At 33.4% G+C, this 22,837-nt stretch overlaps 1 protein-coding gene and 1 long non-coding RNA gene across 2 annotated transcripts in view; one reads left to right on the top strand and one right to left on the bottom strand.

Annotated features, from left to right (window-relative positions):
- The window catches only part of LOC115217011 (ras-like GTP-binding protein RHO), a 107,107-nt gene extending 86,486 nt beyond the window's left edge, over positions 1-20,621 (top strand). The window contains exons 2-4 of the mRNA XM_029786536.2: positions 2,310-2,479; positions 11,866-12,249; positions 17,370-20,621. Of these exons, the coding sequence (XP_029642396.1) occupies positions 2,310-2,479; positions 11,866-12,249; positions 17,370-17,792 (977 nt within the window). The 3' untranslated portion in view covers positions 17,793-20,621. The remainder of the gene's footprint in view (positions 1-2,309; positions 2,480-11,865; positions 12,250-17,369) is intronic.
- On the bottom strand, positions 12,958-15,447 carry LOC118765297. Its single transcript, XR_005001135.1, has 2 exons — positions 15,249-15,447; positions 12,958-14,273 (listed from the first exon to the last, which is right to left on the bottom strand). It is a non-coding gene; the product is annotated as an uncharacterized LOC118765297 (long non-coding RNA).
- Positions 20,622-22,837: the final 2,216 nt, after the last annotated feature.

Here is a 22,837-nt window from a genome sequence, read left to right as displayed (position 1 = left end):
CACCCCACCCCCACCATTCGTTTGGCATGTGGTTGTAATTAAGGTTTTTTTTTTCATTAATAATGTAGTTAAGATATTATTACTCTTCTACTAATAAGTGTGACTAATGAGTGAATGGCCGACCAAACTGTTGGTTAATACAAATTGCCCTACAAACTGGTTCCTCGGTTGGTCGTCGCTGTTTAACAAAGTGCCCCACCCAAACTGGTCGCTTCTTGCTCGTATAACCTAGCTTTTATGGCTGTTGCTTACTCTTTCCCCCCCAGCTTCTTCTCTCTTTCTCTCCTTAGAAAAAAAATCCTTTTACTTTTCCACTGTTTTTAATTAAAACCATTAATTACATTCGTGTGCGCGCATTCAACGTAAAAAAATTTGCCCGTTTTTTTTTTTGTCTTTTTTTCAGGAGGAAATTCTTTTACTGTCAGCTTTAATTATAATGGAGTTGTTTTAGCCATGGGTCATCTGATTAAGCAGACTTATGATCTATGACATTCTAGCCATGACTGTCCCTTCTTAGTAGCAGAGACTCTAGATATATATATAATCGAATGTGTCATTTCCTCCTTTTTATTTTTTTAATTTCTTAAAGACTACAGTAATTTCAGGAAGATCTGGATGTACAGCATCCAATTGTAGCTGATGGAGCCTAGTATCTTCCTCATTGCTTCAGCAATGGACGAGCACTCTCTTTCCCATTACTGGTTTTGCCATCCGTTTTTCCATCGTCGCCATCTGTACTGACAGCTGTATGATGATATGATAGAATGTGTGTATAAAATGTCCATTTTCCCCCATGAAAGAAGCTTATGTGGTGCTGTGTAGTCTCTGTCTTTTTAAAGAGAGAGCTTGGCACCATCCATATTGCTTTGAATATCATGGCAACTCCCTTGATTAGTAGAGTTCTTTCCACAGTGTAATAATAATATATATTGACGGTTAATAAATTATCCTCTTTGCTGCATATTCATTGCTTGAATGATTTCCTTCTACGAGACACACACGATTAATAATGTATGTACGGTGGTCATCTTTGTTGATTGTACTTGTTGATCAAATCATTATTTCCCCCCCGTTTGTCATTCAAAACTATTGTTTTGTCAGGAGAATTTTTTCACACGAATTGACACAAATTTGTGAAATCATTCCTGTCCCTTGAGTACAGGATTTTCGTTGCCTGCACACTCGCACCACTGTCCTAATCAAACTCTTAAATACTTATTCAAGATGCTTTATTAAAAGCGAAATTAACGAATTACATAATTGTGTTGTGCATTTTTGAGAATGCAATCTTGTATCAGCAATCCTTCATAAACTCTTTGAACCTTCTCACCTGTGTTTAGGCTGTAATAAGGTTTAATTCCCTGTTATAATCCCTCAGTTATTTAACATTGAGTTCCTTTGTAATATATTTCGTATAATGGCAAACAATCCATTGTTTGCTTTCGTTTTATTTTCGTTCCCTCCACAGAATTTGTTCCTATTTATAACCATAAAATAACCTACAAAAAATAAAAATTATGAAAAATTAGGATTTGCTTTTATTTCAGATTTGTTAGAATTTGACATTTGAAACTTGTGATATCGGCAATTCCTAATGCATTCAGTTCTTGCTCTCTATGACTGTCAGCTCATGATTCATCGTTGAGGTCACTCGTTTCAGGTTGACCTTTCTGTAAGATGTCAGACTTTCTGATGATTTAAAAACTGTTAAGTCTGTTACTGAAGAAGAATCAGTTTTAGTTAGATTTAACAAAAAACAAACCCGATACTATAGAGAACAAGGAAAAGAAACCCTTTACTATAAACGATGCTGGTTCAATATCCGTTTGCCCCCAAATTCACTTTTCTTTTCGTGGTAAATCTAGGTTGAGGCCGATGATTCCAGATTTAAACGGGGTCTAATCTTCAGTGATATTGAATTCTAAAAAATGACTTCATTGTTTTATACTAAAGGCTACCATTTCATCAGTTCCCGTTCGTTTTATGGTGGGTTGGATGGGTCTTCATCTTACCATTTCTGTGGCTCTTTATCAGCTCCTGTGTAAAGGCTCAGCCTCAGATCTGCTTTCACCATTTCCTTTGTCTTCCTTGTTATTCCTCTTCTGCACATTCTTCCCACTTGGATCACTTGGCACTTCCATTTACCATTCTGTCACTCTGCACATCACATATCTACTGGCTTTGTCTTTAATGTTTTTTTAAATATTATAACCCCCTCCTCCCCAATTACCACCACCATCCCAATTTACTGACACATTACCATTCTTAAATTTCTAGTTTTTAAAAATATTTTAATCTATTCTTTTCAGATTTTGAAGCACCCATGGCTGCCATTAGGAAAAAATTGGTTATTGTTGGTGATGGTGCTTGTGGTAAAACATGCCTTCTCATAGTGTTTAGTAAAGACCAATTTCCTGAAGTGTACGTCCCCACAGTTTTTGAGAACTATGTGGCAGATATAGAAGTAGATGGAAAACAGGTAAGTTTCAGTCCTTCATTAATGCAATTGTCTTAACAGTGCCACCAGCAATGGTGTGCATGCAAATCAATTTTTTTTATCCCTCAGAAATATATCATTTTGATATTGGAGACAGCCATATTTCTTTTGAATTTTGACAATTTGGTTTGCAGACAATGTTTTTTGTTTTTTTTTTTTTCTTTTTGTCGCTTCTGTTTCCAATATTTGTTCATGTTCCTCAGCCGTTCGTACACTTTCCAGTCAGAATATCAATTGGTCATGTTTTTACGGAAGGACGAACTTGCTTGTATTGATATTTCAATTTATGTTGAAATTTTAGGGATGTATATAAGAACATATTCTAGTCCTTCTTTGAGATATACTTTTCCAATGGAGTCACCTTATTTTCCAAAGGATAGTATGTTTATATATTGGAATAGTTTTTTTATTTTTTCCCATTGTTTGAAACCTATCTGTTCTGTGGTTGACATTGTACACATCCTAAATGCAGGATGAGATCTTAGACATTCAGTATGTGTGCAATTGTCATTTCAGGGTGTTTTATGTCAAAATGAATCTTTTATGCGTTCATTTTTTTTTCCCCTTCCACATATTGCAAAAGTGAATCCACTTTGCCTTTTTTCCTTTTTGGTTCATTGTGTAAGGTGGGGGGGAAAAAGTGTTTTTTGTTTTTTTTCAATGAATTATGAAATGGGTTTTGTTTTGCATCTTTTGTTCATAAAAGAAAAAAAAACATACTGAGGGTAAAAAGCAAAAAAAAATGGTGTGCCTAGGCAGGTTTTATCGTACTGAAGAATTTAGTTGAAATCGGTTACACTTTTGGTATTTTATATTTCGTTCTGTTTCACTTTTATAAATATTTGAGCAAAGTCTTCTTTGCAACATCGAATTTTCAAACACGATCCACCTAGGGATGAAATAGTTAAGGTGACCTGTCAGCATTCCCAACTGAAGCTACAGTCGTGCCCAGGTAAGCAACAATTGTAAATTTAACTGCATGTGATATTTTATTAGATATTTTAATTGTACTTAGAGTGAATTTTAGGTTTTTTTAGTATTCTATCAAAATACCTGACAAGGGAGATGCATGCTGTTTCCTGTATTTAAAGCACTGTGATGTTGCCTTGCTTATTCCGAGTTGTGAATTATTGAGAAACCTGGGATCTAGTCTTCTACTTCAGTTAAAGTTCTTGAAATATCCGGCCAAAGAGGAAATTGTTACAATATCCATATTCTTTACCATTAAACTTTGAAGTATCAAAGGAAAATGTATTGAAGTTCCTAATGCCTTTTTTACTTTTAATGAATCCTTGGAATTCAGTTAGAATTCTGTCAACAAAGTATTCAATTATGAATAATTAAGAATCTTATTCTAATTTAAGATTACAGATGAAATTGTAAAATTATTTGCAAAACTAAAATGAAAATCAAATATTGTATTCCTCTTCCTTGGAAATCAAAATTACCAGTTTTCTTTGCCAGCTGGTAGCAACAGTCAAAGATCATAAAACTTGGAATCTGTCTACATTCCTGATCACATCATAGTCCTCTGTGGTGCTAGTCTTTTGTACATCCAGGTGCAATCCACAGATGTATTGTTCCAGATACTACATGCTCCTCCTAGTGGAGGGAATCATCCTACAGTGCAATTAGGTACGAGTTTGAAATAGCCTGAAAGTTGGGTGTTGCAAATCTAGGAAGACATAGATTGATTCTACATGACAATTTCTCCTATTTCAATGAAACCATAGTATCGTACAGGTTGTAGTTGGACTCCAGGTGAGCATAATTGTTACAAAATAGTTGCTTCAATGCTTTCTAATGACTTTTGAAAAGCTTTTTAGTTCAATTCTAAGGATGATGTCTTCCCTGCCAACTGCTTTTTATTTTATTAATTTATAATTTTTTTTAATCAGTATCTCAGGTACTGTGAATTATCAGGTTTACTGCTTCCTTCAATTTGCTTGACCTGCTTTTCTGTCAATTTAAACCATTTTGTTATAATTCTAACAATTTCCAATGCATTTATTGGTATATTGAGTTGGTGTTTGGAACACTTGTTGTTTTAGTTCAATGAAACTAACTGTTTAGCTACTAATGACATTTTGTTAGGGAACACTCTTGATATGGTATCTCAGGTGGTCAGGTGTTGTGAGTGATGACATGACTCGTGTGCAGTTGATGTTCAGGTTGGATTTCAGTTGGTTTGATAATTGTAAGGAAAATGAATAGGGAGACGATTCTAGAGGGTTGCAATTCTGGGAAGGAATGATTGGGGCACAATGTCTAATGTAGGCTTTTGGCGTGAGGAATGGTGAGGGTGGCAGCTAATTTAGAGATGCTGCTGCTTCTGATGAGATAAAATCAGAGTAAAGTCTCTGTGCCAATGGTTGTCTACCATTTTTTATGTTTAGTCTCAAGAATGCCTTGAGGGTTGAAAGCAGTTAAATCAAGTAGAACTGTCTCTACTTTTGATTTTGAAATATAAAAGGGATATATAATTATTTTTGGGAGGAAAGGCATCTTTCTTTTCCAAGGGCAGTTTCTAAATTGCAGTTTTAAATATAGTTATTGATTTAGATTATCTATTAATATTTCTTAAAACTTGATCAACTGTGGCATGAACTTTTAGTCCTAAGATTTATTTGTATCTCATCTGTAAGATAAAAACATAACTTTACAATTAAATTATTTTAAAATGCTTTATATAAATTGTGTGTGAGCAAATGGTTATGATTTTACAAAATTTTAGTGTTTCTACTGTAGAAACCGATGTAGAAACCGAAATGTGAATGCAATATGCAATGAATTCAAGACTCTGGTTTATGTAATCAGCAACATATACACTTGAAATGTAGTTTGCTTCTTATATAGCCATAGTTCAATCAATGAAAGCTTTGTAAGTGAAATTTGCATGATAGAAGAAAGTACAGAAGCCTATTGTAAATTATTTCAAGATTTACAGGACCCCCCCCCCCCCCGACAATGATTTCGACAGAAGTTATGTCCCTTCATGCTCGAGTTGACTTTTTTTTTCTTCCTTTCAAGTCTGATAAACTGAATGTCAACGTTATAAAAGATTATTTTCTTGAAATTTGCACTTCAACTTGACCGTATAGAATTTTAAAATCTAGAATTTTGATATCCCTAAACCCCCATTAAGAATCAAATGTAGCTTGCATAAGTTTTATGGTAGCAGTGTGCAATGAGTAGTATTGGAGTCTCTTTTGCAGCTCAATGAATAAATTTCTTGGATATTTCAAATTTTTGTTCTTGCCTATAATGGGGATTACAGTTGTCAGCTGACATGGTTTAGAACCAAAAGTACTTCACTCCACACAAATTGGTAAAGTGTAATTTAAAATTTGAAACCTACTTTCTCCCTGTAGTTCCTTGTTTTGTTTCATAATAAAATAGTATCAGGATAATTCCTTTTTGAGTTGTTCCAGGTTTGTTGAATGCTGTATCTTCGTTTTATGCCAGAAAATGGAAGCGTTATGTATTTCCCATTGACCCAGTGTTGCAGAAACAAAGGATTTAGGTTTAGCCCAGTCTATTTACATATCCTCCAAAAGAATAAATCCATTGGAGAGGGCAAGTTTTAGAAACATTGATATTAATATTTCATGTTGAGCGGAACCAATTTACAATTGGTTTTCATGGTTGAAAGCATTTTGCTTTCACAGATATTTAAGTCGATTCTTTGGCTCAGTAGACAAAAAATTACTGGTATCCTGCATTCGCCAAAAAGTTTTCAAGTGGATTTGCTCGATTTTATTTTTATTCTCAAATTATTTGCTTTACAAGATTGCTTTGGTGAATTATATTTCCAACAGGTGTGTTTTAAATGTGTATTCATAACCTCACCGGTACAATTAACTTTAAAAATCAGAAGTTTAGATTACTCAGTATTTCAATCTTGAAGTGAATGAATTCAAATTATCCACTTTTTCCTGATGCTGTTTTCAATTAAAGCAACACTTCATAAATAAGGAAGTTCCTAAACTCTTTCATGTTCCAACCAGTGTTGATCTTGGCATATTTCTTGTCTGCTGCCAATCCATTTAGGTTCAAATGTTATGCTTTTATCCAACTATGGATGTCTTTGAATTTATACTGCTGCATAGATTTGTCAATTTTGTGGGTAAATTTTTTCCAAAATACCATTTAACAATGGTTATAATTCCACCCAACTGGTGACTTTCCTTATTCACCTGATTCAGCAGTGGTTCTCAACTAGGGTTGTATGACTCCTGGGGATCCATTATAAGATTTTGTTGCTAAAATTTAGATGCAATAAACTGGTTATATTTCTACAGTACTCAAAATGTTGTAACAGTTTGTTTATATTGTTCCTAATATTTAATTATGAAAATAAAATGGGATTTTTGAAAATGTCGAATGGTTAAAAGATACCAACCAAGCAAAATGGGGATCCATAGGTAAAAAACGGTTAAGAACCGCCACTGATTTAGAGCTATTTCCTTCAAACGTATCACCCTGAATGGTAATATCCAAGTGTTAGAAATTGGATTTGGTTTGTTTCCTAAATGGCAAAATCTTCAGGAGTTTCTGAGACTAACGATTCTCATTATCTAGCCATGTGTATTGTTAGGAAGAGCCATAGCTCTGTCAAGTGTTAGTAGTGGAGGTCTTTTTTCTTTTTTTCCTATAATTTTCTAAGCTAATTTGTATTTAGACAATTTTTTTTTTTTTTTCTGTTTTACCATATTTCATTATTGGTTTATTTAAAATCAATTTGAGTTTTCTTGGTCACTATTTTTTGTTCTTGATCAGTCTTGTGAAATTTTTTTTTTCCATATTTGCACGATTGGTTAGTCATCCAATCATCTTAGTACTAAAAATGTTGCATGATTATATAATTTGTTTAGCATGGTTTTGTTTCGTTTTATTTCACTTGAGCACAATTCCATGAAATTTGTTTGCAGTATTTTAATCTATTCAAATCCAGTGCTACAAGGATATATGTGAACTGAATATAACTGATTTGAAATTTGATGTTTATAATCACTGTATTTTTTCAAAATTATTTCCATGAAATTTTAAATTGTAAACAATTAGTTGAAATTTTGATGTCATTCATTGTCAGTATTTTAATGCTTTCCTTAATGTAGCCTTGTAGGTTTATCAGTTTGTATATCAGTAAGGTTTAAAGTGTGGTCAGACACTAATTCTTGAAGGCATGTTGATGAAATATTTCCCAGGAGTTGAGAATGAGATATTTCAACTGCAAGTATCTTTGGGGAAGTTCAATAGTTTATAAAGCTTGGTTTAGTCGTATACTTGTTACAGCTATGAATTAGTATTCTGGACATTTCAATAGCCAGTCAAGCATGCTAATGTATACCATCACTCATATCTCAGGTATTCCTTGGCTGTTCTGCAAGAAATCAGGTAGACTATTTCTCAATATTATCTATTAATCTATTAACTGGTTATATGAATTCCAATTTCACTAATCAGTATTCTATAGTAACAGATGGCTTTCCTATTTTGTCTTGGTTTATTCTATGATTGTTAATGAATTTTAAATGTTTCTTTTGAAACTCACATTAAAAAATTGGATTTTGATTAATTTTTTGTTTTGTTTTCAAGTCCGTGTGAAGAACTTTCACTCAAGTCATTCTGAGACAATCTCTGGGAAGGACTTTTAAAACTTTATAAAAGGAATTTGAATTTAGATATATTTACAGTTAACTTAGTATATTCTTTCCAACTACCTGATGTTTTAACTTTAGTCATTTGAAAATTCAGTTGAATAAATGTAATTGGAATTATTTGTGCTTAATTAGTAGATGCTTTAAAAATTAAAGTTAAATGGCTCACGGATTTCTAAGTTTGGTAAAATACAAACTGGGTGGAGTATTTGGATTTGAACTGAAAACATTTACAACAAATCAAGTTTATCTTGGTTGACTTGGTTGTCAGGAATGGTTACCAGAATTACAAGGGAAGTTGTGTATTAGACTAGCCTTCTGTGTAGAGGTGCATTTTGTCTTTTGCTCACAACATAAAAGGTGAAGTTCCTCTGAGCTTGTGAGGAATAACTATTTTACATTGCTTAGATTGTACTGGCATTTAAACTGGCCATATCCAGTTCAAATATATTCAAACCAGCTAGATCTGGCCTATCTCACCTACCCTACAATGTCATTCTAAATCTATACAATCACATCATTGAAAGCTCAAAGCTGTGAGATAATGCACAATTAATTCAAAAAGCTGCGAATAAATAAGCATTACATTTGACAGAGGAATCTGGATGCTAAAGGGTTAAGCTGCTTGTCTCATAAATGTGAAGCAAAAGTAAATATTTACTTCCAAATTTATTAAGATTTGCTGAGTGAAGCCGTCCTCTTCTGCCAGCTAATTGGTGCATTCACTTTTTTCTTTGTTTGGAGAAAGGTAGATTATTGCCCACGACCATTGTATGTCTACTGGACTTCATGCTGGCAGAGGGTCAGTGTTTGGATGAGAAAGTGGGTAGAGATGTGAACTCAAAAGATTGGTGGCAGGGTGTCCAAAGAGAGGACACTAGCTTTTAGGAACAGGGGCCATTTTAGTAGTGAAGACAACAAAGAGACAGCCTGCTTTTGTGCTGGAGGGTGGAGTGGTGCTAGTGTTTGAATAGTTATTAGTTGTGATTTGTATCTCTTCTGTGATTCAGGATGTAAACTTTCTTCTGGAAAATGTTTCCTTTTTTCTTTCTTAATCTCAGAAGTCTTAGTTAAAACCCAAACTAGTTAGCAGTGACTGATTTAGAAATAGTTCTAAACATAAGATCTTTATTAAAGTTGCTGTGAGTATATGGTTTCACTGAATGAATATTAAGAGATTCTATCCTTAAAGGTTCATAAGTTTTAAACAAATTCCAGGAATGGTATTTTGAATGGATTCATCTTCGTTGCTCTTGGGTCTGCAAGGAAACTACTTGTCTTCATGATTTATTAAATATTGAAGCTATAGTAAAATGAATCTTTGTGTGTATGATGAAGTTTGGAGCTACGGTATTTACTACTTTGATGGTATTTAAGTGAAATGCATTAACTTGGATTAATTTACTCCTCATAATGCCATTTGATAACGGACATGCTTGTTATTGCAAATATGCAATTTGTTACTTTAATCATAATTCACTTTTATTGACCAGACTTGGGTGTTCTTATACAACATCGGTCACAATATGCTTCCATTTTTCTCTTGATTGGACTCAAATTGTTTCGTTGTTTTTCCATTGTCTTAGAGGCCTTCTGAATGGTTCTCGTCCCATCTCTTGGCGTCACTTGACAAACTGCGTGGGTTCACCTGTTGTCTTGTGACACGTCTATCCTTGTGCAACTTGTTTTCAGAATAATTCCATGATCACATTGTCCACTCCGCCCTTTTCTTTGAATTGTTTCGGATGTGTTCCCACAATGATATTTCCTAGTATGGATCTTCCCTTGGCTCTCTTCTACAAGATATTTGCTAATTATGAGCAAATAGATTGCTATTTTTATTGGAAATTTCATTTTTAGATGCAGACAACTGAATATTTCGTACATGGATTGGAAATAATTTCGAATGTTGTGTCTATAAACTTTTTAATTACATTGTTCAATAGCAGGAAGCTAATTACAAAATTAGTGTTGTGAGTCAGGAAAATTTTTTCTTTCTCTTTTTTGTTTTTGCAAAAGTTTAGCAACTTAAATTCTGGAAATTTTTTATTTATTTATTTATTTTTTGAGATTTTAAGTGTAATTGTTTTGTATTAGATGTAACATAGTAATTGTAATATAAATACTGAACTGTATTGATGAAATTGTAGTCAATGTTTAAACTGTAAGATTGTGTAAGTTTATAATGTAAAATCTTAGTAATTTTAAGTTTTACAACTGTCACTCTCTTTCCAATCTGTTGTTCCCATTCCCTCACTTGTCCATACTTATCTAGCATCGCCTTAGGACCCACCCAGTTGCTCCCTTTTCTTAACTCATCACTAATCCCTTCCTTATCTCTCTGCCATACTTTCCTCCCATTAGTGATAATTACTGTTGCTTTCTCTATAAACTTTATCCTAACTGTTCATCTTGTCCTCCCACTGTCCAGAACTACCACCCACCTTTCTCCTTCAGTTTAAGGGGCGACTTCTGGTCCTTATCCATGCAAATTATGAAGTGATCTTAATGCTGGTGACATGAAAAGCAACCAATACACTAAGTGGTTGGCATTAGGAAAGGAATCCAGCTATAGAGACCATACCAGACATTGAGCATGTTACAACCTATCGAACTAACCAGCCCATACCAGCAAGGAAGCTGGATATTTATTGATGTACACGTGTGTCTATATTTCTGTGATTTTATTGGTCCCCATACGCTGATCCTGGAACATAGATTACTAAATATTTTTAGTTGTGACATGCTTTTACCTGCTTTGTCTAATAATGCCAAAATTGTGGCACAAATACATTGCAAGGAGAGATTAATATTTCCATTAATCTTTATGGTTTTTTGGAGTTAACTTCATTTACACCTGCATTGTATTCCCTTAGCATTCATTCTAAGCTCTATTATTGATCTTGATATCCTTCAAAATAGATAATTTTAAATTGGAATAAAATCACAAAAGCAGAACCCAAACAATTTAGAATTGTTACTTACTGTTAATACTGATTTACTCTTATTGGGCATAGAAATGTTCAGATTTCCAGATAAGGCTTGTAAATGCTTTATGTATGTAATGAAAGCTAAATACTCAAATACCACCAACATAGTGTAGTATTGGAAGAGCAATTAAGCCAAGATTATCTGCTGCAGTGATTGGTATTCAATATTGGTATTCATCATCATCATCGTTTAACGTCCGTTCTCCATGCTAGCACGGGTTGGACGGTTCGACCGGGGATCTGGGAAGCCAGAAGGCCACCTGCACTGGTGCCAGGTGAGGCTGGCAACGGCCACGGTCGGATTGGTGTATTTTATGTGCCACCGGCACGGAAGCCAGTCGAGGCGGTGCTGGCATCGGCCACGAGTCGGATAGTGCTTTTTACGTACCACCAGACCAGGGATCCTGGCTGGTTCAATTCGATTTCAATTTCGCTTGCCCCAACATGTCTTCGCTTTCTTACAAATACTCAAATTTATTTGCTATTAAAATTTGATCCAGTGGACATAAATTTTAAGTTTCTTTTCCTGCTCTAACTTTGCCAGCATAACAAATTTGATGTTAAATGCTTTAACTTTTTCAAAATGAATTGTCAGTTAATGTGGCACTGGTTTAGTTAACTAACATGTTTCATTTTTGCTGTCTTTGATTAATGCTGAAATTTGTCTGTTTCGAAAATAAATTCAATCCTTTTCTTTCTTTTTTTTCTTAAATTTCAGGTGGAATTGGCTTTATGGGATACAGCAGGTCAAGAGGATTATGATAGATTGCGACCGCTCTCTTATCCTGATACAGATGTTATATTAATGTGTTTCTCTATTGATAGTCCCGACAGTTTAGAGAACATTCCAGAAAAGTGGACACCTGAAGTGAAGCATTTTTGTCCCAATGTTCCCATTATATTAGTTGGAAACAAAAAAGATCTGCGCAATGATGAAACTACACGTCGGGAATTGGCCAAGATGAAACAAGAACCTGTAAGAGCTGATGATGGCAAAGCAATGTCGGAAAAAATTGGTGCTTTCTCATATTTAGAATGTTCGGCCAAAACTAAAGAGGGGGTTAGAGAGGTGTTTGAAACGGCAACCAAAGCAGCTTTACAAGTCAAAAAGAAGAAAAGAGGAAGATGTATCTTGTTCTGAAAAGGTGGTGATATTTTTATAGTCTGTGCTGAAAGAAGGTCTATCCTATTTCTGTGTTTCTCTTGGCATTTTCAGTTGTCCATTGTTCTCGTGTGTGCAACTGTTTTTTCCTGAGAAATCTCTCTTCATACTACTGCAATGACTTGAAATTCTGGCCAAAAACAATTTGCAGCTTTTGTACTATTAAAAGATGGTTTCCATAAACGCAACTGTTCCATTATTCTCCTTAAACATGTTGCTCTCTAATTGGTTTCATCTCAAAACACTACTAGCTATGATTTTGCTATGGTAAATTAAATCAGCACAACCATTGCTGTTGATTGCAGTTTCTTTTTTTTTTTTCCTTAAATTTCAGAAAAGTGAGCAGAGCTCATTTTTGTATAAAAACAAACAAAAAAAAATGAACCCGTTCAAATATTATTGCTGGTACTACTATATTTCAGCTTTTTGTTGTTAAATAAACGTAATAGTGCTAATGAAGGCTTGGAACATCCTGATCATCGGGCATTGAGAAAATCTGCTGGATAACAAAATTGAAGAAACTTTGTATAACTTTTTATAACATTAAATTCCTCTTCTGGTCTTTGCCATTGATGGGATTCAGGAATATATTTTGAATAAATATTAATAGTATATAATGGATCAGTTTAAGTTGCAATAGAATTGGCATTTTTCTTTCTTCACTTTTCTTTTTTTTTTTCTTTTTTTTTTTTAAATTTTGACATCTCTGGTTTGTCTTTGCTCTTTGTTTACTTATTGAAGAAAAAGTAAACCTGTTGAGAGCCTTACTCGAAAGTTTCTAGTTGTGATTGAACCTGAAGCTTTGGTTGAAATATATCTAGTTCCCATTTGATTAATACTCGTAATCTCTTTCAAAACATAATTGATAATTTCATAGCATTATTCATTTAATCATGCTGTTCCCCTCTGCATTATTTTTTGGACAGTTCTTGTGCATAATGGCCTTAGTGCCTTAAAAAAATTTGCTACTTAAATAATACTGAAAAGCTTTTCTTTTTTTCTTTATAATATGGCTGCTGGAACTTCTATTTTCTGGATTGCAACATTCTGTTAAATTTAGAATAAAGTTGAATTTGTCTTCCTTGTAAAGCAGTTTTAATTTATGGATTTTGGAAATGAGAAATAGCCTAGTTTTTGTGGATAGGATGCGAGAAAGTATAAGTACCTTAGCTAAAAATTAAACCATTATATTGCCACTTGGCATTTCACTACAGTAATATCTATTTTAAAATATTGCTAATTTTTTACACAGCGCTCCATTTAAACTGTTAAGTTTTTCTTAGAATACTGCATGTATTAAGTCATCCAGTTATTTGTGTTCACATCTATTTTGTTTTAATCTCAAAATTGTCTATTAAACGTACAAGGACGCAAACCTAAGTGGCAGATAAACTTTGAATATGTTGGTATTTTCCAAGTTACAGGTGTTGCATTCCTTTGAAATTCTTGCTATAACGTGGAGCACTGTGGTGCAAAAGTCTTGTGTTTTTTGGAAATTTCACATAATGGCAAGGTTTTCAGGAATGCAATATTTCTGTAACGTGGAATGTTTGCAATTTACGATTCTTTCCCCCCCCCCCCCAATTTCAAATCTTAGATAAATGGTAATTCTGATGCCATTTAGTGTTGAAATTTGGTTTCAGTTTCAAGTGTGGGATTTGGAGGTTTTTTCTTTCCGTATTTTCTGTAGTTTAATTTGAATGAAGATCTAAAACATTGTTGTTCTCTACTGTGATAGTACTCGATAGTTAATGGACCAAATGTTGATAGCTTTATATTCCAGCGTTGAAAAAAAAGAAAACACTTGTGACACATTCCAGTATGTCATTTTCATGTTTAATATACTTACAATGTCGATAAGATTATAATTTCTGTATCATGTGCTCCAAATAAAATTCTGGCTGATATCCAAGTTTTGTCTGTTTTTTTCACTTAAATGAACCATTTGACTCTGATTAGTCAAACTTTTTTTTTTCTTTATAATATGGCTGCTGGAACTTCTATTTTCTGGATTGCAACATTCTGTTAAATTTAGAATAAAGTTGAATTTGTCTTCCTTGTAAAGCAGTTTTAATTTATGGATTTTGGAAATGAGAAATAGCCTAGTTTTTGTGGATAGGATGCGAGAAAGTATAAGTACCTTAGCTAAAAATTAAACCATTATATTGCCACTTGGCATTTCACTACAGTAATATCTATTTTAAAATATTGCTAATTTTTTACACAGCGCTCCATTTAAACTGTTAAGTTTTTCTTAGAATACTGCATGTATTAAGTCATCCAGTTATTTGTGTTCACATCTATTTTGTTTTAATCTCAAAATTGTCTATTAAACGTACAAGGACGCAAACCTAAGTGGCAGATAAACTTTGAATATGTTGGTATTTTCCAAGTTACAGGTGTTGCATTCCTTTGAAATTCTTGCTATAACGTGGAGCACTGTGGTGCAAAAGTCTTGTGTTTTTTGGAAATTTCACATAATGGCAAGGTTTTCAGGAATGCAATATTTCTGTAACGTGGAATGTTTGCAATTTACGATTCTTCCCCCCCCCCCCAATTTCAAATCTTAGATAAATGGTAATTCTGATGCCATTTAGTGTTGAAATTTGGTTTCAGTTTCAAGTGTGGGATTTGGAGGTTTTTTCTTTCCGTATTTTCTGTAGTTTAATTTGAATGAAGATCTAAAACATTGTTTGTTCTCTACTGTGATAGTACTCGATAGTTAATGGACCAAATGTTGATAGCTTTATATTCCAGCGTTGAAAAAAAAGAAAACACTTGTGACACATTCCAGTATGTCATTTTCATGTTTAATATACTTACAATGTCGATAAGATTATAATTTCTGTATCATGTGCTCCAAATAAAATTCTGGCTGATATCCAAGTTTTGTCTGTTTTTTTCACTTAAATGAACCATTTGACTCTGATTAGTCAAACTTTTTTTTTTCTTCTCTAGAATGTATTAAGTGGGGGTGATATTTGTAATTGCTTAATAATTAAAATATTTTATTTCAGCTTCTAAATTTTGGCTAAAATCTCTCATGTGAGATATAGGAAATACAATAAAATATCAACTCATAAATTTTCCTTTTTGAAAAACGAAATCCATATCTTTATGAAGCTAAAGGTTCTGAGAATCTTGCAGTCACTTAAATCCTATTGAATCTTAGTGCTTAAAATTTAGATTTTAGTTATTAGCTATTCTCAATATCTAACAGTATTATCAAAGAAATTATTTGGTGTCGAAGTTCAAAACTGTATTGCTGATCTGTTGTCCATTGATAACAACTGAGAAGACAGCATGAATAAAGTACAAGGTTGGTATAGCACAGTATGCTAATTGAATTTTTAGTTAAGTACTACAAAATTAGTAACCTAAATGCATAGGATACTGCCCATCTTTTTTGTTTTATATTTATTATACACTTTTCCTATATTGGCATGGATTGGATGGGCAAGTTGGTTCTTATTCAGTTACTTGCTCTCTTTTTAGAACAGGTTGGAATCGGGTCACTCTTGCACCTTCCATTTTTGGCATCTTCTGCTCTTCCTATTGCCAATCAGTCTGCAGAATGTACTCTGGGTGCATTTTGTCATGGAATCACACTCTGCCTAATTTTTCTCTTTATCCAGCGGCAGCGGTAGAGGATTGTTTTGTCTCCAGCAGGTAGAAGAGATATCAGAATTATGGAAGAGGACACTTGATAGGAGGGGGTGATAGCAGAAAGAGTAAGATGAAATATCATCATCATCGTTTAACGTCTGCTTTCCATGCTAGCATGGGTTGGACGATTTGACAGGTCTGGCGAACCAGATGGCTGCACCAGACTCCAATCTGATCTGATAGTGCTTCTACAGCTGGATGCCCTTCCTAATGCCAACCACTCCGAGAGTGTAATGGGTGCTTTTATGTGCCACCGGCACAAGGGCCAGTCAGGTGGTACTGACTCTATACAGTTAGGTCAGTTAATTTATTTATGCAGTAAATACATGCTTGAGCATTTTTGATGTATAGGGTGGACAATGAAAGCATTGCAAACTATAAGCCATCTTAGTACTTTATTTGCCGAAATAAAATTAGATTAAGTTTTTAAAATACATTCTTATTTGAAAGAATGCAATTTTTTTTTCTTTTCTGTAATATTTTTGTAGCTGCTTTGGAGTTTAAAAAGCAGGAAGGTGTTTTTTTTTTCTTTTTTCTCTTCAAATTCTTGTCTTGCTGCTTGTATTTCAGTTTTTCTATTTTTTAAAATTTTAAAGTCAGTTGGTTGTAAAGTTCATAGATCACAACATAATCTAGAAAAGTTACTGAACATTGATCTTTTCACACATTTAAATTTTTAAAAAGTTTTATAAATACTGGGTGACTTATTCTGATTATAATCTCTCAGATTATTAAACCTTATCTTTAAAAGCGAAAGTATTTTTTAAAATTTTTATATGCACACCATTGATCAATTTGTCAGCCTGTTTTAACGTCCCTGGGTGTGTTACATAGATTGGATTTTAAACTAGCAATCATTATTTAGGAACCAAGGATAAATATTCTTATCCCGAAGGCCCCACATAATGTAGGTACTAAATTATAATCCTATTTTCATCTATATTAATATGAAAACATTGACTTGCTAAATTTAATTCAATTTTTCAAGGTTAGATTAGGGGTTGTGGGATTAGTAATAGAATGTCTACTTAATTTCACTCCTTTTGTTCTCATCACAGGTCTGTTAATCCTTTTGGTATTAAGCCACTTCAGACCACTTATTTTTAAAGTGATATGAATGGAAACCTTCCATCAAAATTTCATGTTTTGTTCTAAGCACCAGCTTAATGAGGTTTTTTTTTTTTTTTTTTTTTTTTACTAAATTCCTTCATTTATTTTCAAAATTGAAAGACTATTCCAATTATAATAATAACCAAAAAACAAAACAAAACAAACCTAGTTTCATATTTCCAAAATTACATTATTTTCTAATAGCTGAGAATGCTAATGTTTGTATTAATAATTTTCAATGTTTTAGGAATTATTTAATTAATGATTTGAATTTTCTTCCTTAGGTTGAATTGGCTCTTTGGGATACTGCTGGACAAGAAGATTATGATAGGCTACGACCTTTGTCTTACCCTGACACAGATGTGATTCTTATGTGCTTTTCTATCGATAGTCCAGACAGTTTGGAAAATATACCGGAGAAGTGGACCCCTGAAGTGAAACACTTTTGTCCCAATGTTCCTATCATTTTGGTCGGCAATAAGAAAGATCTACGAAATGATGAAAATACAAAGAGAGAACTTATGAAGATGAAGCAAGAACCGGTACGACCTGAAGACGGTCGTGCTATGGCTGAAAAGATCAATGCCTATAGTTACTTAGAATGTTCTGCTAAGACCAAAGATGGTGTGAGGGAAGTGTTTGAAACAGCTACTCGGGCAGCACTTCAAGTAAAGAAGAAGAAGAAAGGAGCCTGTACCATGTTGTAATTTGGACTCGCATCAATTTTTCTCATTCTTTCCAACTTTTTCCTCTCCCCCCCCACTTATGTATCCCACTTACAACAAAGAAAAGGAAACTTTTTTTTTTCAAAACATGCTTTTTGTTACAAAAAAAAAGAAAAAAACTTGCTGCTTTCTCCAATGTTCACAAACTTAGTCCACTTTTTGCAGATATCTAATCTAAATCTAATCAATCTGATTCACTGATTTTTTTTGCAAGTCAGTTTGAACGAGATGATAAAAATTATAAAAAAGAATATATATATATGAAATTATATTTAAAATGAATTTAAAAAAATAAAAAATGTTTGTATGGACACGTGGACTACAGATAGGTATGTGTGTGCATGGTTGACTGGTTTGTATGTCTGTAGATACATAAAACGAAATTGTTCATGCTGCTATTGGCATCATGCTCAACAGCCTTTTCAATATGCATTCATGAACCCTTTTTCTTACTCTTATGCTGGTATTCATTCCTGTTTTGCATAACATTTTATTTCAACATTTTTTTTTTTCATTTGCCATTGGTTATAGTTAAACTGTTTGTATTATTATTATTATTATTATTATGCCAGTATTTTTTTCTTATCGTAACAAAACGAAAGTAAATCTGAATGAAAAAAACAAACAACTTAATCTCTCCTTGAAGTATCGGAGAGATAGTAAACCTGACCATTGTAGCTAAATTGTGTGCTGGTATCTTCCAACATTAAAGTATTATTTTTCTAAGTTAGAATATTTTCTGCCGCCTTATTGCTCATCTGTAGCTGTCTTCAGGTATCTGTCAACTGCAGTACTTACTAGATACAGAGACCAAAATCATTATTTTAAACCACATACCTGCTTTCCGTCATAAATGTATTTGGATGAATGGATTAAAACTTTTTCTCTAGGTAGCTCTCTGGAATGGTGTTACCTTTTTGTCAGACAGCTTTATCTACATCATAAAGAAAGTCTTTCATCTTCAGCTGTCACTTTTTAATGATATGGTGAATATAATTTGGCAGATTTTTTTCTTAAGACTTAGTTATTTCACCTTTATTGAACTAATATTATTAACCGTAATAAAATATCAACTGATGAATGGATTCACTGTTCTTTATTGTATAAAGACTGGCTGCTTCTTCAGTGATATGACAGGTTTTTAATTCTTTTAATTTTGTCTGATTTTTATATCTGACTGGTCCTAATTTTTTTTTAATGGAATAAACTTATGCCAGAATTACAATTCCGCATATTAAGTCTTTTTTTTTTTTCCTTTCTAATATAATTAAGACATTCTCAAAAAAAAAAAAAGCCTTAAATTGCTTTTTAATTATCAGCAAGAATAAGCGTTGCAGGAACCGAGTTAAGATGTTCCAAATAGGTTGTGTTTTTAAAACTGTTCCAAATATATTTTCTTGTTCCTGTGTGCACGTGTACAGAATTCTTCATTGACTTTTTTTGAGTATTAACAAGCATGTAGTTGAAGAAAATCTGTAATAAAGGTTCTTATTTGATTAAAAAGTTGTTTTTAAAGTTTGTCTAATTTTCCTAATCTGAGTTAAGGACAATCAACCAACATTTATTAGTTCAGCTAAGACTTAATTAATAAAAGACTGTTTTCCTAGTTAGATGAAGCAAAACTGGTTTTAAAATTCCTTATTTTGATACGATAGGTGGTCTTTCCAACACATTTGCTTCTTGTAAAATCTTTGATGTATTCCTAATACCAGTTCCTCATATCCAGTTCAAACCAAATTTCAACTGAAGTAGCAAGGAAGCTTAGATTTTACGTTTGAATGGTGTTAAAGAAAGCTTTATTGAGATTCTAGCAAGCTTAACTGTATGATGTAGCTGTGTTTCTTTATCTTGCCATCTAAGTGGTATGCTTGTACTACTTCAAAGTGGTTCATTATAAAATTTCAATGAAGTCAGTTGGTATAAAATCTATAACAATCATGTCGAAACGCTGTTTCTCCTGAGGCTTATATTTTGAAAACTAATCTGTGAAACATTTTATTAATTGTAGTAAATTTATACACTTAAAATCCTGACATCCCATCCCTTCGCGTGGCAAAGTCTATAGAATACGGATTTTTCAATTAAATATAATCCCTTCCTCACCTTTTTTCCCCCCCTCTTAAAAACAACCTCCATTTGTACCACGAGTTAAAAAAATTCTCTTGAATGACACGTACTATTATTAAGGTAGGTGTTTCGCTCCATCAGAAATTCTATGGTACATGAAGCTATTGCTGCTGGGTAGAATTTGGATGTTGGTGCCTTAAACAGTCTCAACTTTTTTAATATTGGTTTAATGTCACCATTTAACAATGTCAGAAACAAATCTATCAGTTTAATTTTTAGATTAACATTCTCTTTCAGAGCTTGTGTACAACATTGAATCTCCAACTTTTATTTTAATTTTCCAGGTTATTTTTCAAGTTACAATTGTCACTTTGGCTTTATCCTTTTCTTCCTTTTCAAAAATTAAAAATATTTTTTTAACTGCAACATTCAACCAAAACTGAAGGATAATTAAACCTTGATTATCCTTTCCAGATTTATTTTTACTTTCTATCTTAATCGTTCTCATACTATTTTTTTCTTCCTTTTTTTCCCCCCCTTTATCCTAGTTTCATATTGTATTCTGAAATATCTCTGGAGAAGAAAGAAAAAAAATAATTAACGTTTATTTTTGAATTTTGTAAATTTTGTTTTGAGTCTTTCCCAAAGATGAATGAATAATGTTCTTGCTTTGCCGTTATTTCCCCACCTTAAAAAAAAAAAAATTAAAAATTATAATTTTTTTTTTTAAATAAAAATAAAACTTACAGAACAGTTTATGTCAGTGTTGTCAGTTTGTGGATTAGCGTCTTTTCAAAGTTCCCAAGAATTCAAAGAAAAATCCTTTACGAGTGATAGATGTTCTTTTTATTGAATCTGCTGGTTGTTCTTGTAGACATTGTACTGCGGGGCGTGTCGGATTAATGGACCACTTCTCCCTGAAGAGGTTTTATTCTTTTCAATTTGAATTCGGATTTTCAAGCTTCATTCAACATCGGAAAATTGAATGGGGAGATGTGTTCATCATCATCATCGTTTAACGTCCGCTTTCAATGCTAGCATGGGTTGGACGGTTCAACCGGGGTCTGGTAAGCCATGGAGGCTGCACTAGGCTCCAGTCTGATCTGGCAGTGTTTCTACAGCTGGATGCCCTTCCTAACGCCAACCAGCTGTGGAAACACTGCCGAATCAGACGAGAGCCTGGTGCAGCCTCCATGGCTTACCAGACCCCGGTCGAACTGTTCAGTGGGAAAAAAAACATAAATTACTTATTTATGTCAACGACTTGTGTTTGGGAGTTGTTGGGCAGTTTGTATCGATAATTTTGACAGAAAGATAAATCCTTTTCACTGAATAAACTCGGTGCCTGCCATTGATTTGCACTTGACGTCTTTTCGGTTACTGCATTTCTTAGTTGCTGACTGTAAGGAAAATATTGGACTAAGGGAGATAACTATTTTAAAAGTACATATAAATTTTATGAATACTGGATACAATCAAGAGATGGCAATTTATAAAGAAAACTGATTCGATGATGAAATGTCTTTTATTTTTATTTTCACACACAATGTATCGTTTTTGTGCAGACTAGATTGCAGTTCCAAATGATTGCCTCGACTATTCGTTCTGCGTCCTTTTTTTCGTCCTCACCATACTTTCAGTGGTTGGATTATAACATGAGAGGGATCACTTAATTTTCTCATGGCTTTGAAATCCATGAAGTATCCACATATGGCCTACCATACTCTCGTACAAATGACTGTAAAGAAACACTTGCATATGCACACACTGGTGTGTGTGAGAACGTGCACAGACGCACACACACACACACACAGGTCTTTTGTCAGTGTCTGGGATTACAGATGCCGATAGTGCTGTGCAGTTTGGACAACCTGAAACCATTGGGTTGCGAAACAAGCACCTAAATTTCTGCAATGTTAAAAAAAAAAATAAATACCTAATGGATTGTGAGCTGTTCTTTTGTCAGTTTACCTCTACCTCGTTAGATTTAATCTTAGACTTCCCTCTCTAATTATTTAACCCTTTCAATACTGAATTTCTTTTTGTGATGCTCTGTGTTTCTTTCAATCATTTTAAATATAACAAAGAATTTAGTAAAATAACTTTAGTTATCATTCAGCTAGTTTTAGGAACATAAATTGCGAATAAGATTTGGTGGAAGATTTTAATTAAAAACTTATGAAAACAAGATATGTATATTAAAGAGCCAGAGCCGGTTTCAGCTGGGTTGGTAATGAAAAGGTTAAAGATATTTACTCTTGCATTCAGCCTGGCTTTAATTTTGTAGTTATGACTTTGCTCCATGAGTGAAAGTGAATTCAGTGTAAGAGCACATAACATATTCCGAGATTTAACACCAGCTTGTGACTTCTCTTTGAACTAATCCGATACCCCTCTGATTTGCTTGACTTGCTAGAAATAACAACTAAATCTTTTTAAAAGAATACTGTACCATCTTTATAAAAGTGTGCATTATATATTTCAGGTATATTGTGGGGTACAAACATGATGTTTGGAATGTGAAGGTCAAAAGTTACCTTGGTGCAAAACTGCAAAAATTGCCAGTAAATTTTGACTCGAGGCTTTCTCGTTTCGCAGATAAATAATTATCTTATCAAATGAAAGATCTACAGAGTATTGGGTTTGTGGGTGGGAACCATTGCCTGGTTTACCATTTGTGGTAGCAGGGTGACTACAAAAGAAACAAAAAAATCCCTGAAGTATATCTGCCGCATCCTCTATTTAATATTTTGACGGTCAAATGAATTTGCTTTGGCTGAGGTGTCTAATACTTAAAAAACTTATTTAATTTTTCTGGCAGAACTGAATGTCTAGGTTGATGGTAGCCAGAAATTCAGCACTAATAAATAAGGACAATTCTTCATTTATTACACAATAAGGATTTACTATTTGGGAACAAGGCAACAAATATACCAGAGTTTTATCTGTCATATAATGGG

Source organism: Octopus sinensis, linkage group LG11 (genome assembly GCF_006345805.1).
Source record: "Octopus sinensis linkage group LG11, ASM634580v1, whole genome shotgun sequence".
In the NCBI taxonomy this organism is placed as follows: domain Eukaryota; kingdom Metazoa; phylum Mollusca; class Cephalopoda; order Octopoda; family Octopodidae; genus Octopus; species Octopus sinensis.
Note: the sequence above shows the minus strand (reverse complement) of the source record. Positions and strands in the feature narration are given on the sequence as shown.